The sequence below is a fragment of the Phocoena sinus genome, chromosome 2, assembly GCF_008692025.1.
Source record: "Phocoena sinus isolate mPhoSin1 chromosome 2, mPhoSin1.pri, whole genome shotgun sequence".
Classification (NCBI taxonomy): Eukaryota; Metazoa; Chordata; class Mammalia; order Artiodactyla; family Phocoenidae; genus Phocoena; species Phocoena sinus.
The window spans coordinates 178,503,107-178,516,990 of NC_045764.1; the positions used below are offsets into that span (position 1 = coordinate 178,503,107).

General features: G+C 43.9%; 1 pseudogene and 1 gene segment (V, D, J or C); both read right to left on the reverse strand.

The window, feature by feature from the left end:
* Window positions 1–3,452: 3,452 nt before the first annotated feature.
* LOC116748815 lies at window positions 3,453–4,077 on the reverse strand (annotated as a pseudogene).
* An 8,628-nt stretch (window positions 4,078–12,705) lies between these two features.
* Window positions 12,706–13,574, reverse strand: LOC116748676. The segment is given in 3 exon segments: window positions 12,706–12,711; window positions 12,997–13,412; window positions 13,497–13,574. Coding segments are annotated over 3 exon segments (468 nt in total).
* Window positions 13,575–13,884: the final 310 nt, after the last annotated feature.

Here is a 13,884-nt window from a genome sequence, read left to right on the forward strand (position 1 = left end):
AAACATAAAATAAAACAATCATGAGATATTGCTACTCACTTATTACAACAGTTAAAGCACAAAATATTAAGAAATTCAAATATTGGGGATGATGTAGAGCAAAAGGCCCCTCATCCGTTTGCTGGAAGGAATGCCAATGGCCGCCAAATGGAATACATTTGTCAATTTCTTAGAGAGAAAACCAGACTCTCACCATGGGATTGAGGAGTGTGGTAGAAAAGTATTTACCAAATTTGTTTGAATATTTATGTTTGTTCAAATAACTTCATACGGGTGCTTGTATCATCTTTACACTTTCGAGCCTTTACCACTCCCTAAAAATGGGTTATGTAGCCAGTTTTTATGGTTATTTTCCAGACGATGATCATATACCTGTATCTGTTCCGTTTTATCTCTCTCTCTCTTTTATCTAAATATCTATTATCAATGTCCACACGAGATAACAAGGTGCAGGCAACACAGCCCACATATTACAGCCCAACCTGTGTCCCGACATTTCAAAATGTTCTCAGAGGAGAGAATGCCTGCAGTGCTCTATGGACATCAGTTTCCAATATCAACATGACTCATACTATTCAAGTGAAAGGCATTGCATCAGACACGGCTGGAGAGATTGTGAGGATGAGAGGAATTGGAAATCCATCTGATGGTGGAAAGCAGATTTAAAGTCCAACAGTAAAAATTATTTATGTCATTAAACGATTAAAAACTTGACAACTAATAACAGAAAGTAGTGACCTAACCTTCAAATAAAGGTGTCATGGAGAAATATTTCTGTGCAGCTCTTCCAAAGATAGATGGGGAAAAACAGACAAGCCTGACTCCATGAAAGTCTCAAGATTAGAGACAAGAAAGTTCCCTGGAATCATTGTGGATGAGACTTCCGGGGTGGCAATGATCCAGTGGAGAAACCACAGCTTCTAAGAGAAAATCCCTCCATCCCAACCTCTGCACCTGCCCTGAAATGGGTCCTCTTGTTTCCTGATGACCCTGATTGCCCCCTGGTGGTTGGAGCGGACCTGCAGGGAGGGTCGTGTCTGGACTCACCCTGACTTCTCACTGAACAAACTGAGACAGTAACAAAGGGCTGTGTCCTAGGTCATCACGGAGCTGAGCTGCAGGGAAAACTTAATTTGTGAGGTGTCTCTGGAGGTGGAGAGTCATTTCTGGAGAGACATCTTGTATGCTGTGCTATTCCCAGGACCAAAGCACCCCAGTCACCTCAGCCCTTTCCCTGGGGGCTGAGGGATCCAGTCACAGCAGCCAGCACTGTTTGTGATGGAGAATCCAGAGAATGAGCGGGTAAGGGAGAGGATCTTCAATAGTCCTGGGCCCGATTCCTGCACCAGCACCTGGGACACGACACCTGGTGAAGGAGAAACAAGGAGACACCCAGTTCACAGATGTCATCCCATAACTCCACCTTCCTCAGACCCAGGAGATGTTCACAGCTGAGAGATGCCCGCAAGAGGAGGAATGACCAGAAGATTTTCATGTTCATTTTGATCAATGCTTTGACTTTCAGAGAGTTATGTCAATGAAGATGAGAACCCTGACTCTGAGTAGCACAGATGCTGTGCTTTCCCCTTGAGCCTGGGTGTGATGTGCAGGTGGGAGGGATGCTTCCATATAAAGATGGTCATGGATTGTCCTTCTCTAGGGTTGTGGAGGAGGGTGCTGGCTGAGATCCAGGGTGGACACAGCTTCATGTCACCTCTGAAGAATGGCTGATATTTCTTTTCCAATACGATACTTACATTTCCATATGTGTCTATCTGCGTCTATTTATAGGTGTATTCGTTGGCTAGTGTGGCCATTACAGAAAAAGAGACTGGGTGGATTAAACAAGAGCAATGGATTCCTCTCAGGCCTGGAGGCAAGAAATCTAAGGTCACGGTGTTAGCAGGTTTGGTCCTTCTCAGGCCTTTCTCCTTTGCTTGCAGACGGAACTCTTCACAGTGAGTCCTCAGATGGTCTTTTCTCTGTGTTTTGTGTGCATCCCTGGTTTACTTGTCTGTTCATTTTCCTCTTCTTAAGGTGACAAAGACCCCTGACCACCCCTTAGCCAACAGGATCCTTGTAATTCTCTTCTCAAGTAGTCTTGACCTGTGGGCTTCTGTGTTTATATGTGCGTGGCCAGGTTTTGTCAAGAGCCCTGCTAAGTGAGAATAATGAGAATCCCCTATCCTTGAACTCTGATCACCCTCAGTATTTGATCAAAGCCATCAAACCTCCTATCACCCACGCGGTATCTGATCACCCTGGTTTCCATTTAGCAAGAATCCATTTGAGTCTATGTAACAAGAATCTCCTTAGCTGTATTTCTTCTGTTAATAATTTCCAGTCCACTCCACCCCACCTCTTCTTGGCCATAAGCCCCCACTTGCCAGGCTCTATTTGGAATTAAGCCAATTTTCCAAGGCTGCATCCCATATGCAGCAGCGAGTTTTGTTTTCAGGTTTTGGGTGAACTTTATATTGGAAACATGAGTATCATTTCACCACCCATGGCCATATAACGCATGACTGAATGAAGCTGATGTCTCATGTATATTTTCCCTAAGTCCACTCACAGCCATTTGTGCGTAGGGACACTAGACTGTTCCTCAGCCCTATGCCTGGGACTACTTTAGGCAATCGACAAGAATCACGGAAATGTGAAAAGCATGGCACCAATTTGACCCCAGAAAGTGCTCAATTACAGGATGGTAGCTGAAACAAGAAGAGAGAGCATCACCTTGACTGACCTCAGCTGGGCGTGTGTGTGTGTGTGTGTTTGTGTGTGTATGAGTGTGTTGGGTGATTCAAACAACCGGCCACATTCTTAATGTCCGTGAATAACCACAAAATGACAGTATTTATTTTGGGGTGCTCATGAAAGCTAGAAGTAGGTGTATTTGCAGATTTGGAATCTGTGAATAACGAGGATAATAGCATGTGCAGTATTGGAGCGCTCTGGCGTTAGAGTCTATAACGCTGCCTGCTGCAGAATTCAGAATGCCTGTACAGGTTGCCCGAAAGCAGGACGGTGTGTCTCTTCCTTCCACATCTACAAAACAAAACAACCATTAATACTGTTTAAAAATCTCATGTGCATCTCAGGATATTTACAAGTTTCACGAACTTCAGGCTCAAATTGAACATTATGGTGAGCCGCAGGGTTTTTCGGAGTTCTTTTAAGAAAAAGGTAAATAAAGAAATGATAAACAGCTTTAATTCTTGAGTATTATATGTGTGTACGCACATGAATATATATATCTACATAATATAAACTATAATAAAAATAAAATTTAAGCAAATTTGTACATGCACACAAAATTTTCTAGACACTTCATAATCCACAGCAATGAAACATTAGGATACAGAACAGGGTCTCTGGTAGAGGTCCTGGGCATTAAGAGGAAAGCACAGGTTCTAACAAGAATTCCCTCCCAGCCCATATATGCACCTGCTCCAGGCCTCAGCCCTGTACTTGGTGGGTCCTGTGCGACCCCTGGTGGTAACGGGCCTCCGTGCAGGGAGGTTTGTGTCTGGGCTCACACTGACTTCCCCTCACTGTGTCTCTCGCACAGTAATACACGGCTGTGTCCTCAGTTGTCAGGCTGCTCAGCGATAAGTAGACTTGGCTCTTGGAGGTGTCCTTGGTGATGCTGAGCCGGGACTTAAGAGTTGGGTTATAATATGCTTCCATCACTATATGTCGCCCCAACCCACTCCAGCCCCTTTCCTGGAGGCTGTCGGACCCAGGCTACTGCATCATAGCTGGTTAATGAGAATCCAGAGAAAGTGCAGGTGAGGGAGAGGGTCTGTGAGGGCTTCACCAGGCTGGGTCCCGACTCCTGCAGCTGCACCTGGGACAGGGCACCTGTGGACAGAGAGAACCACGGTGACTCATGGGCTCAGATGCAGCTTCCCTAAGTGTTCACATTTGAATCCCTGAGAAACTCACCTCTGGGAGCTGACACCAGGAAGAGGAAGAACCACAGTGGATTCATCTTCTTGCAGATGAGATTCCTGAAGCCCAGAAATTCTCTTCAAGCATGAGGAGGAACCCGAATTTAAGTGAACAGGTACTTTGTTTTTACCTTGTGGTCTAAGGGGATATTTGCATAAGGGAGGGACCTTTTTATAAAAAGCAGAAAGTAGTGAAGGGAGGTCCCAGTCTCTGGGACTCCACCTGAGGACGCTGCTGACTGTTTCCTCAGAGAACGCAACCCCCACCTGGGTTCCCCTCCCTATGCCTGGGGGACTCTGTGTCCAGGAATGAAATGATGTTGAAGGGCTAGTCAGGAAATCAGCTGTGCTCAAGGTTTCACGGCAGATTTGGGCAGTAGACTTTAATTCCATGGATGTATATATTTCATATAAATACCCATCACACATTCAGGGTCCTCCAACTCTTGTTTTTTCCTTTCTGTATTACGTCATGTTTATTTCCTGGATGTGCAAGTATTTGAGACAAACCGTACATGTAATAATCACATTGAATTCAGACAGAGTGAGGTAAAATTTAATGTTTATCATAATTCACAATGGACTCCGTGTGTCCCTTAACTTGGGTGAACATTTCTTCACCTGAAACAGTTTAAATATTAACAAGAGTTACTCTGGAGGTGGATTTATTCATAACAAGTAAACACACCGTGTATTTTGTGGACAAGGTAGTCATTCTTGCTGAGATGGTCATGGATCCCAGCACTGCTGACGTGGCCTGAAGCCTGACCTGCCTGTTTCCTGTGCACAAGTGAGTGTCTGCAGGAACAGTGCGAGCTTCAGGGCTCCTTTCTTGCAGGTGGACGTTGAGGAATCCCCAGGGCTAGCAAGGTCTAAGAACAGACAGCTCCTGGAAGCCCGTCAGGACTCCAACATGCTGGGCAGGTGACCTGGTCACAGTGCACAGACTCACTCCTTCTAGAAGTGTTCATTTTTACTCTCCCTGTCACAGCCAGTGACATTGGAGCTCAGGGAACACAGTTCCCACTGCACTAGGTGAGAGAACATGCATGATTGTTGGAAGTAAACCTTCACAGTGAATGGCTTGCAGAGTATGAGGGTGTCATGGTCAGAGGAAAGCCCCCACCTCAGGAAGCAGTTTCCCTTGAAAAGACCACCGAGAGCAGCTCCCCAGAGTCCCTGGGTCACTGAGTCCTGGGACTGTGCCTGAGGTCACATCAGTAAGGGTGCTGGAGAGCAGAGCACAGCTCCATCCCATCTCACTGTGGGTACTGAGGATGTGGCCTCACCATCTGCATTTCCGTCTGCAAGGATGTAAATTGGGGATCACGATGGTAATGGTATGTCTGAAATTTATAGTGGGGTTGCCAGGGGTGTTGAATGTTGACCTCAGTGTCATCAGTGATATTACTTCTCCTGGGAACCAGAAAGACCAATGTGAGTCCCCATCTCTGACTGACACCCTGTACATGTAGCCCTGGCTCCACTCCTGCCCTGAGAGGTCACACCTATGGGTTAGGGGCAGGTCAGCTCTCCCTCAGCCCAGTGATTTCACCTGTAAACTGACTGATGTCGAGCCTGCCGTCTGTGAGAAGATATTTTCTCCATACTATTTCATGAAGAGAGTACGATACTTCTTCTAGCTTGTCCAATAATATTTGTAGAGTAAATTAAATACTAAAGAATCTGCCTGCTTGAATGTCGATAATAGGAGAGCCGAACAAAGTAATATGGGCCAGAATCACAAGACAAGTCTGGACCCTGTTGTCAGGACCTGAAAATTGAGCTGATATGCCATGGGATAGGATAATGGAAGGAATGGCATCTAAAACCTAGAACCAGGTGGGCCCATTATTCAGCAGGTGGAAGAAGGGCCTGCATTTGAACAGATGCCCCAGCATCTGACCTGCCCTTCATGAGCTGGTAGATTAGAGGAGATCCATCCAAATTCATGTTAACATAGAAGGGTATATAACAGGAGACTTTATGTTTCAGTGGGTGGGGATGTGTTGTTAGGGTCTATTTAACCCTAGGAAAAATGTGTTAGCTCACCAGAACTGAAAAAAGTTATTTTTCCTTTGTGGAGATAATTGGGGTCCATTCAGTCCGGAGACCAGGTCATATGATAATGCTGGAGGGAATATCTATTAGAGACGCCCAGTGGGTGATGGGAAAAAGAAGTGGAGAGATTTCAGTCATCTTGCTTTGCAGGTTACTAGTGATGGTCACAGCAAGAGGGCCTGACCTTCGTGGTAGGAGGGAGAAGGGCTGATGGTGGTGGCTTCATGGGGACCACGTGGACAGGTCCTTCTGATGATTTCTGTGTTTTCCCTTATAAAATCTTGAGAGTATAAGCTCAGAATGAGTTGTGGATTTCAGGAACGTTGAGGACAGATGGTTTAGGTCATTTAGTATGTTTGTTGGAATCATTGAGAAAAGAAGAAGCAGGAAGTATACTTGGAAATGAGCAATGCTCTCGTGTGATATTAAATTAGTTTTCTTAGATGTTACTGAATGTAGAGACATTCGCTATCCTCACATTTCATCTTCTAGGTCCACTTGGAATCCAGTTTCAAATGTGAGGGATGTAATGAAATATTTATTAGGAAACAACAAGGTATCTAAAATTTAAGAAGTATAAGTCAAAGTAATTGTGGTTGTCAAACTCTTCTCTGGGGCAACATAAATTAAAATTAATAATAATAATTCAAGGAATTGATTTTGTTTTCAACCATTGCTAAATCCATTGAATCATTCAAGTTACAATCATTCATAAACTGAGATCCATCAGGGGTACAATTTATTGTTAGGAAACGGTCAATCTTACTGATGAAATCTCACTCTCTCATCAAGGATCTGTGTCTCTTTGGACACGCAGCACAGTTCTCACCAGCAACACAGGAAGGAGGGTACGTTAGTACATTTCTACTTTTCCAGAAGAGCATCTCTGAAGAAGTCCCCCCTCTGTTTTCCCATTCCATCCTTGTAGTATCTGAAAGAGGCCTTTGAGTGTACTGTGACATGTTCCCACATGAAGTTCCCATGGCTTAGGAAGTGAAAGTTTAACTTCACTTTTCATTGTAATAGAAACACAACAAGTAATAATTGAGAAGCAAAAAAAAAACATTTAAAATTTACCCAAATGCAAGCTAGAGATTCGCAGAAAATATTTCCAAAAGACATATGTAGTATATCTGATTGTTATCTAATATGTAGCAAGAAGCCTTAAACTCAACAATAAGAAAGAAAGAAAAGGATTAAAAAATGGGATAAAATCCTTAACAGACACCTGACCAAAAAGACAAAGAGTTTGCAAATAAGGCTGTGGGAGAACATATGTCACAGGGAAGTGCCATTCCGAACAAGGACATATCCCTGAAAACTTACAAGAGTGGATCAGATCAGGACTCTGAGAACCTCAAACACCTGCAGGATGTGAAGCAGCAGGGGGTCCATTCACAGCTGGTGGGGATGCAGAACGGGGTGCACCTTGGGAGACATTTTGGGGGCTTCCTGCAAAACTAAACATACTGTTATCTATGTTTCAGCAATAGTGCTCCTTTGCATGTTTGTGAAAGACAGTAAGACTTTAGTCCAGAGAAAACCCTGCCCACGATGCTTAGTTAGCTTTATTGATATCTGCCAAAATTTGGAAAAAGCAACATGTCCTTTCATAGGGAATGACTAATAAACTGTGTATATCCAGACAATGGACACGGAAATCTTATACCGATTTGAAGAAATATCGAATGGTGAGATGGAAATGCAAAGTAGAGATTCCAGAAGAACACACCTGGCAAGGTGATGTCAACAGAGTGACAGTGGCTGTGAGGACTGAGGTTCCTAAGAGGTTGTACAGCGTGAGGCTGAAGAGAAGACAACTTGGAAATGTCAGGAGGGAAATCTCCTCCTCTGCCCCTCTTGAGTTCCTGAGGCTGGGCTGATAACAGAATTGACAAAGACAGAATAACAGGAGAAAAGAAAAAAAATTTAGCCATGTGCATGGATGTGCCATAGAAATGGACCCAGAAGTGACCAAAACAAGCAGCTTTTATACTTTTAGACAAAATGCAATATTTGTGAGGAATTTGTAGAAGGAGGAAATGTGTGCTTTCGGTTTTCAATTAGTGAAGAACCTAAGCAGGGTTTGGGCTGGCGTAGTCATTAAAAAAGGAGCATGGTTTGTTCATAGACGCTTCCAGGCCTGAATTCCCCATTCCTGGTGATAAGAGTGTCCCTCTGCAAAGGAAAGCAGGGTCCGGCTGCTGGGTCCTGAAAATCCAATAAAGAGGCAAAGTTGGTGAAAGGAAAGTTTGCTTTATTTTGGCTGCCTGCACCCGGGGTGGGGACTGACTTCTCTCCAAAGGTCACCCTGCACCGAGAATCTGTGGGAAAGCGTTTTATAGGCGGAAGGAGGGGCTACGGGCAGAAACGGCAGAGTCAGCTGTGACAGTCGTCTTGCAGTTGGTCATGAGGTGGTCTGATCTGCCTCATCTTGATTGATTTAAGTAGAGTTAATCTTCAGGTCCAGGGTCGGTTTGTTCTCATCTCTTGAGGCCAGTTCTTGGAATTGTGGCAGCTTATGTCATGGCTACAGTCTGGTCATCATGGAGTTAACGTCTTCCTCCTGGTGGGAGTTTCAGTATCTATAAGACGGCTCATGGGCCATGGGCAAGAATATTATCTATAGCCCTTGAGGAGGAATTAAAGGTCCTTTATTTGCTTAATGACCAAACTATTATTATTTAGTCTTATTGGAGAGTCTTCCTTTCTTTCTGCATTTGCTCACTTCTCAGATTAAACTTATTCTTTGGCTAAATTTTTTCTACAGAAAAAAGGCAGGTGGAAGAATGAGGTGAAGGACTGTTTCACTTCCACACCTAAATGGGGGAGAGCACTTTTCACATGGGAGGTTTATTTCTCGTTTCATGGGCTCTGACTTCCTTTCAGCACGATGTCTGGGTCAGCTGAGTGGTCTCTGCATAAGAGCCCTTCCTCCCCGCAGTCACTTCCACACCTAGGCAGAACTTAATGTACGACCCCAACGTCATGCTCGTAATATTTACATAAGTGTCTTGATACTTAGAGCTCCATCTTTGACTGCCCATGCATTATTGTGGTCTCTTCATTTACAATTGAGGAAAAATGGAAGCCACAAATACGTTCTTCCATAATTTAGCAGATAAAAAATGAGTGATGTATCCATGCTGTGAAATTGTACTCAGCAATCTAAATATTAAACTATTACACCATGAAAGGACATGAGGGAATCCTAAATGCATATTGCTAATTAAAAAACCGGTCTGAAAACGTTCAGTTTCATCTATTTCACCTTTGGGAAAAGGCAAGTCTATATATAAACCAATAAGATAACCATTTAGCAGGAATTTGGGAGAAGGTCTTTCATAAGTTAAACATGAACAATATTTAAGGATAGTGAAATTCTTCTCTATGAAATTGCAGTGGTGGAATCATTGCCCTACGAATATGTCAAAATATATACAGTAAGAGGAGAACCTTTTTAATATAAATATAAATTTCATTTAGAAGTTCAGAGACTGAAGGATGGAACGATGCACACTGTATAGATGATAACTAATATCATAGTGAATCTATGAATTAACATGGCTGGAGAAGGTGTGAAAATAAGTTTTGACCTAAGTGACTTTGGAAATGAGTGGAGTCTGATGGCTAAGTTCTAAGCCACTGCACGTAAGCACTAGAGCCTGGTGGATAACGGTATTTCCATCAGGAGTCAGGCTAAGCGTTCAGTTCCAACTGTGCATGTGGAATTGAACAATTAGTAGCTGGATGGCATCGGTGGAGAGAGGTCTCTTACTGTTGGATAGAAAGTAACAGCCAAGCAAGGTGGAAACTCTGGATTTAACCATGTGTTGTTGCACTAGGATTTGAGATGTAAGAATTGTCTCACATTTACCTTAACACAGGTCAGAAGGTGAGATACAGAGCTAGTTGCAGACGTGTGTGTGTATACGTGGGGTAGTGCACACAGATATATTTCCAAGGTCTTTTAGCTTATAGGGTCTAGAGCCAATGCTCCCAGTAGACAGGACACCAACATTAGTATCCTAATACCCAGTCTTCTGATTCCTATTACTATTCTACAGAAAAGGGTCCACAACTCAGCTGAGGCATGGCTAATTCTAGGGCCAGAGAAGAGAATACACACGATTATCCTGCAGATTCTTGTAGCACCAGAAAGTGAGGAAGTGTTCACACAAATGGATGGGGACCCATAAAGGGGATACAGGAGACAATCTGAAAGAGCTCCCCATGGCTGACAAGTGGTCACAGTTACAGAAGCAAAGAAAATGTCTTAATATATAACCTTAACTCAATGTATGAAACAAATACCTTGATTCATACTTATATAAAGAGATTGAATAAATATATCTAATGGGGAAGGTAGGATAAATCTCCCTTAAGGAATAACTTCAGGTACCTCATCATGGTCATCCTCCCTTCAAGAAGGTGAACTTATCCTCCATCCCTGAAAGTGGCCTGGAGTATGGACATGGCAGAAATTATGGGTGCCCTTGAGTTACAAGATGAATTTTTAGATATAATACACCAAACATCATTCATAATATAAATTTGTAATTTTTCTGTATCCATTAAAAATTCTGTTCGGAAAACAACAATAGAAACAGTAAGAATAACTTCACTGATAAGGGAATTAGGCACAGACTTGGAGAATGTGCTTTCTAGTATCATATTTATAAGGACTATTATCATGAATATACAGCAAATTAACAGCTCAACAACAGCCATAAATATTGAAAATAATGTACACTGTGCCAGTGATTTGAAGATACCTACACATAGAAGAGATAAAGGTTTTAAAAGGATTCTTCATTAAGGAAACATAAAATAACACGATGATGAAATACTGCTACTCACTTATTACAACAGTTAAAGCACAAAATAATAAAAAATTTAAATACTTGGGATGATGTAGAGCAAAAGGCCCCTCATCCACTTGCTGGAAGGAATTCCAATGGCCACCAATTGGAATATATTTGTCTATTTCTTAGAGAAAAAACCAGACACTCATCAAGTGATTGAGGAGTGAGCTAGAAAAGTATTTACAACAGTTTTAAAAATATTTATATTAATACAAATAACTTCATACGGGTTCTTGTATCATCTTTACACCTTCGAGCCTTTACCATTCCCTAAATATGGGTTATGTAGTCAGTTTTTATGGTTATTTTCCATACGACTAGGATATACTTGTTTTTGTTCCCTTTTATCTATGGCTCTATTTTATCTAATTATCTATTATCAATCTCCACACTAGATGGCAAGGTACAGGAAACAAAGCCCACATGTTACAGCCCAGCCTGTGGCCCAACATTTCCAAAGGTCCCCTGAGCAGAAAATGACTGCAGTGCTGGATGGACATCAATTTCCGAATATCAACATGACTCATACTATTCAAGTGTAAGGCATTGCATCAGACAGGACGGGAGAGGTTGTCAGGATGAGAGGAATTGGAAATCCATCTGATGGTGGAAAGCAGATTTAAAGTTCAACAGTAAAAATTATTTATGTCATGAAAGGATGAAAAACTTGACAACTATTAACAGAAAGTAGTGACCTAACCTTCAAATAAAGGTCTCAAGAAGAAATATATCTGTGCGGCTCTTTCAAAGATAGATGAGGAAAGACAGACAAGCCTGAATCCATGAAAAACGTCTCAAGTTTAGAAACAAGAAAGTTCCCTGGAATCATTGTGGATGAGGCTTCCGGGGTGGCAATGATCCAGTGGAGAAACCACAGCTTCTAAGAGAGAATCCCTCCATCCCAACCTCTGCACCTGTCCTGAAATGGGGCCTCTTGTTTCCTGGTGACTCTGTGCGCCCCCTGGTGGTTGGAGCGACCCCTGCAGGGAGGGTCGTGTCTGGACTCACCCTGACTTCTCACTGAACCAACTGGGACCGTAACATAGGGCTGTGTCCGAGGTCATCACGGAGCTGAGCTGCAGGGAAAACTGAATTTGTGAGGTGTCTCTGGAGGTGGAGAGTCATATCTGGAGAGACATCTTGTATGCTGTGCTATTCCCAGAACCAAAGCACCCCAGTCACCTCAGCCCTTTCCCTGGGGGCTGAGGGATCCAGTCCCAGCAGCCAGATCTGTTTGTGATGGAGAATCCAGAGACTGAGCGGATAAGGGAGAGGGTCTTCAATAGTCCTGGGCCCAATTCCTGCACCAGCACCTGGGACAGGACACCTGGTGAAGGAGAAACAAGGATACACCCAGTTCACGGATGTCACCCCATAACTCCACGTTCCTCAGACCCAGGAGATGCTCACAGCTGAGGGATGGCAGCAAGAGGAGGAATGACCAGAAGATTTTCATGTTCATTTTGATCAATGCTTTGACTTTCAGAGAGTTATGTCAATGAAGATGAGAACCCTGACTCTGAGTAGCACAGATGCTGTGCTTTCCCCTTGAGCCTGGGTGTGATGTGCAGGTGGGAGGGATGCTTCCATATAAAGATGGTCATGGATTGTCCTTCTCTAGGGTTGTGGAGGAGGGTGCTGGCTGAGATCCAGGGTGGACACAGCTTCATATCACCTCTGAAGAATGGGTGATGTTTCTTTTCCAATACGATACTTACATTTCCATATGTGTCTATCTGCGTCTATATTATAGGTGTACTCGTTGGCTAGTGTGGCCATTACAGAATAACAGACTGGGTGGATTACACAACAGCAATGGATGCCTCTCAGGCCTGGAGGCAAGAAGTCTAAGGTCATGGTGTCAGCAGGTTTTGGTCCTTCTCAGGCCTTTCTCCTTTGCTTGCATGTGGACATCTTCTCACTGAGTCCTCAGATGGTCCTCAGATTTAAAAATAAAAATTAGGCAAATATGTACATGCCCACAAAACTTTTTACACACCTCATAATCCACAACAAAGAAACATTAGGATATAGAACATGGTCTCTGGTAGAGGTCCTGGGCTGGAAGAGGAAAGCACAGGTTCTAACAAGAATCCCCTCCCAGTCCATATATGCACCTGCTGCAGGTCGCAGCCCTGTACTTGTTGGGTCCTGTGCGACCCCTGGTGGTAACGGGCATCCGTGCAGGGAGGTTTGTGTCTGGGCTCACACTGACTTCCCCTCACTGTGTCTCTCGCACAGTAATACACGGCTGTGTCCTCAGTTGTCAGGCTGCTCAGCGATAAGTAGACTTGGCTCTTGGAGGTGTCCTTGGTGATGCTGAGCCGGGACTTAAGAGTTGGGTTATAATATGCGCTTCCACCAACATATATACCCCCAACCCACTCCAGCCCCTTTCCTGGAGACTGTCGGACCCAGGCTACAGCATAGTTGGTTAATGAGAATCCAGAGAAAGTGCAGGTGAGGGAGAGGGTCTGTGAGGGCTTCACCAGGCTGGGTCCCGACTCCTGCAGCTGCACCTGGGACAGGGCACCTGTGGACAGAGAGAACCACTGTGACTCATGGGCTCAGATGCAGCTTCCCCAAGTGTTCACGTCTGAATCCCTGAGACACTCACCTCTGGGAGCTGACACCAGAAAGAGGAAGAACCACAGTGGATTCATCTTCTTGCAGATGAGATTCCTGAAGCCCAGAAATTCTCTTCAAGCATGAGGAGAAACCCGAATTTAAGTGAACAGGTACTTTGTTTTTACCTTGTGGTCTAAGGGGATATTTGCATAAGGGAGGGACCTTTTTATAAAAAGCAGAAAGTAGTGAAGGGAGGTCCCAGTCTCTGGGACTCCACCTGAGGACGCTGCTGAATATTTCCTCAGAGAGCTCAGCCCCCACCTGGGGTCCCCTCCCTATGCCTGGGGGACTCTGTGTCCAGGAATGAAATGATGCTGAAGGGCTGGTCAGGAAATCAGCTGTGCTCAAGGATTAACGGCGTATTTGGGGAATAGACT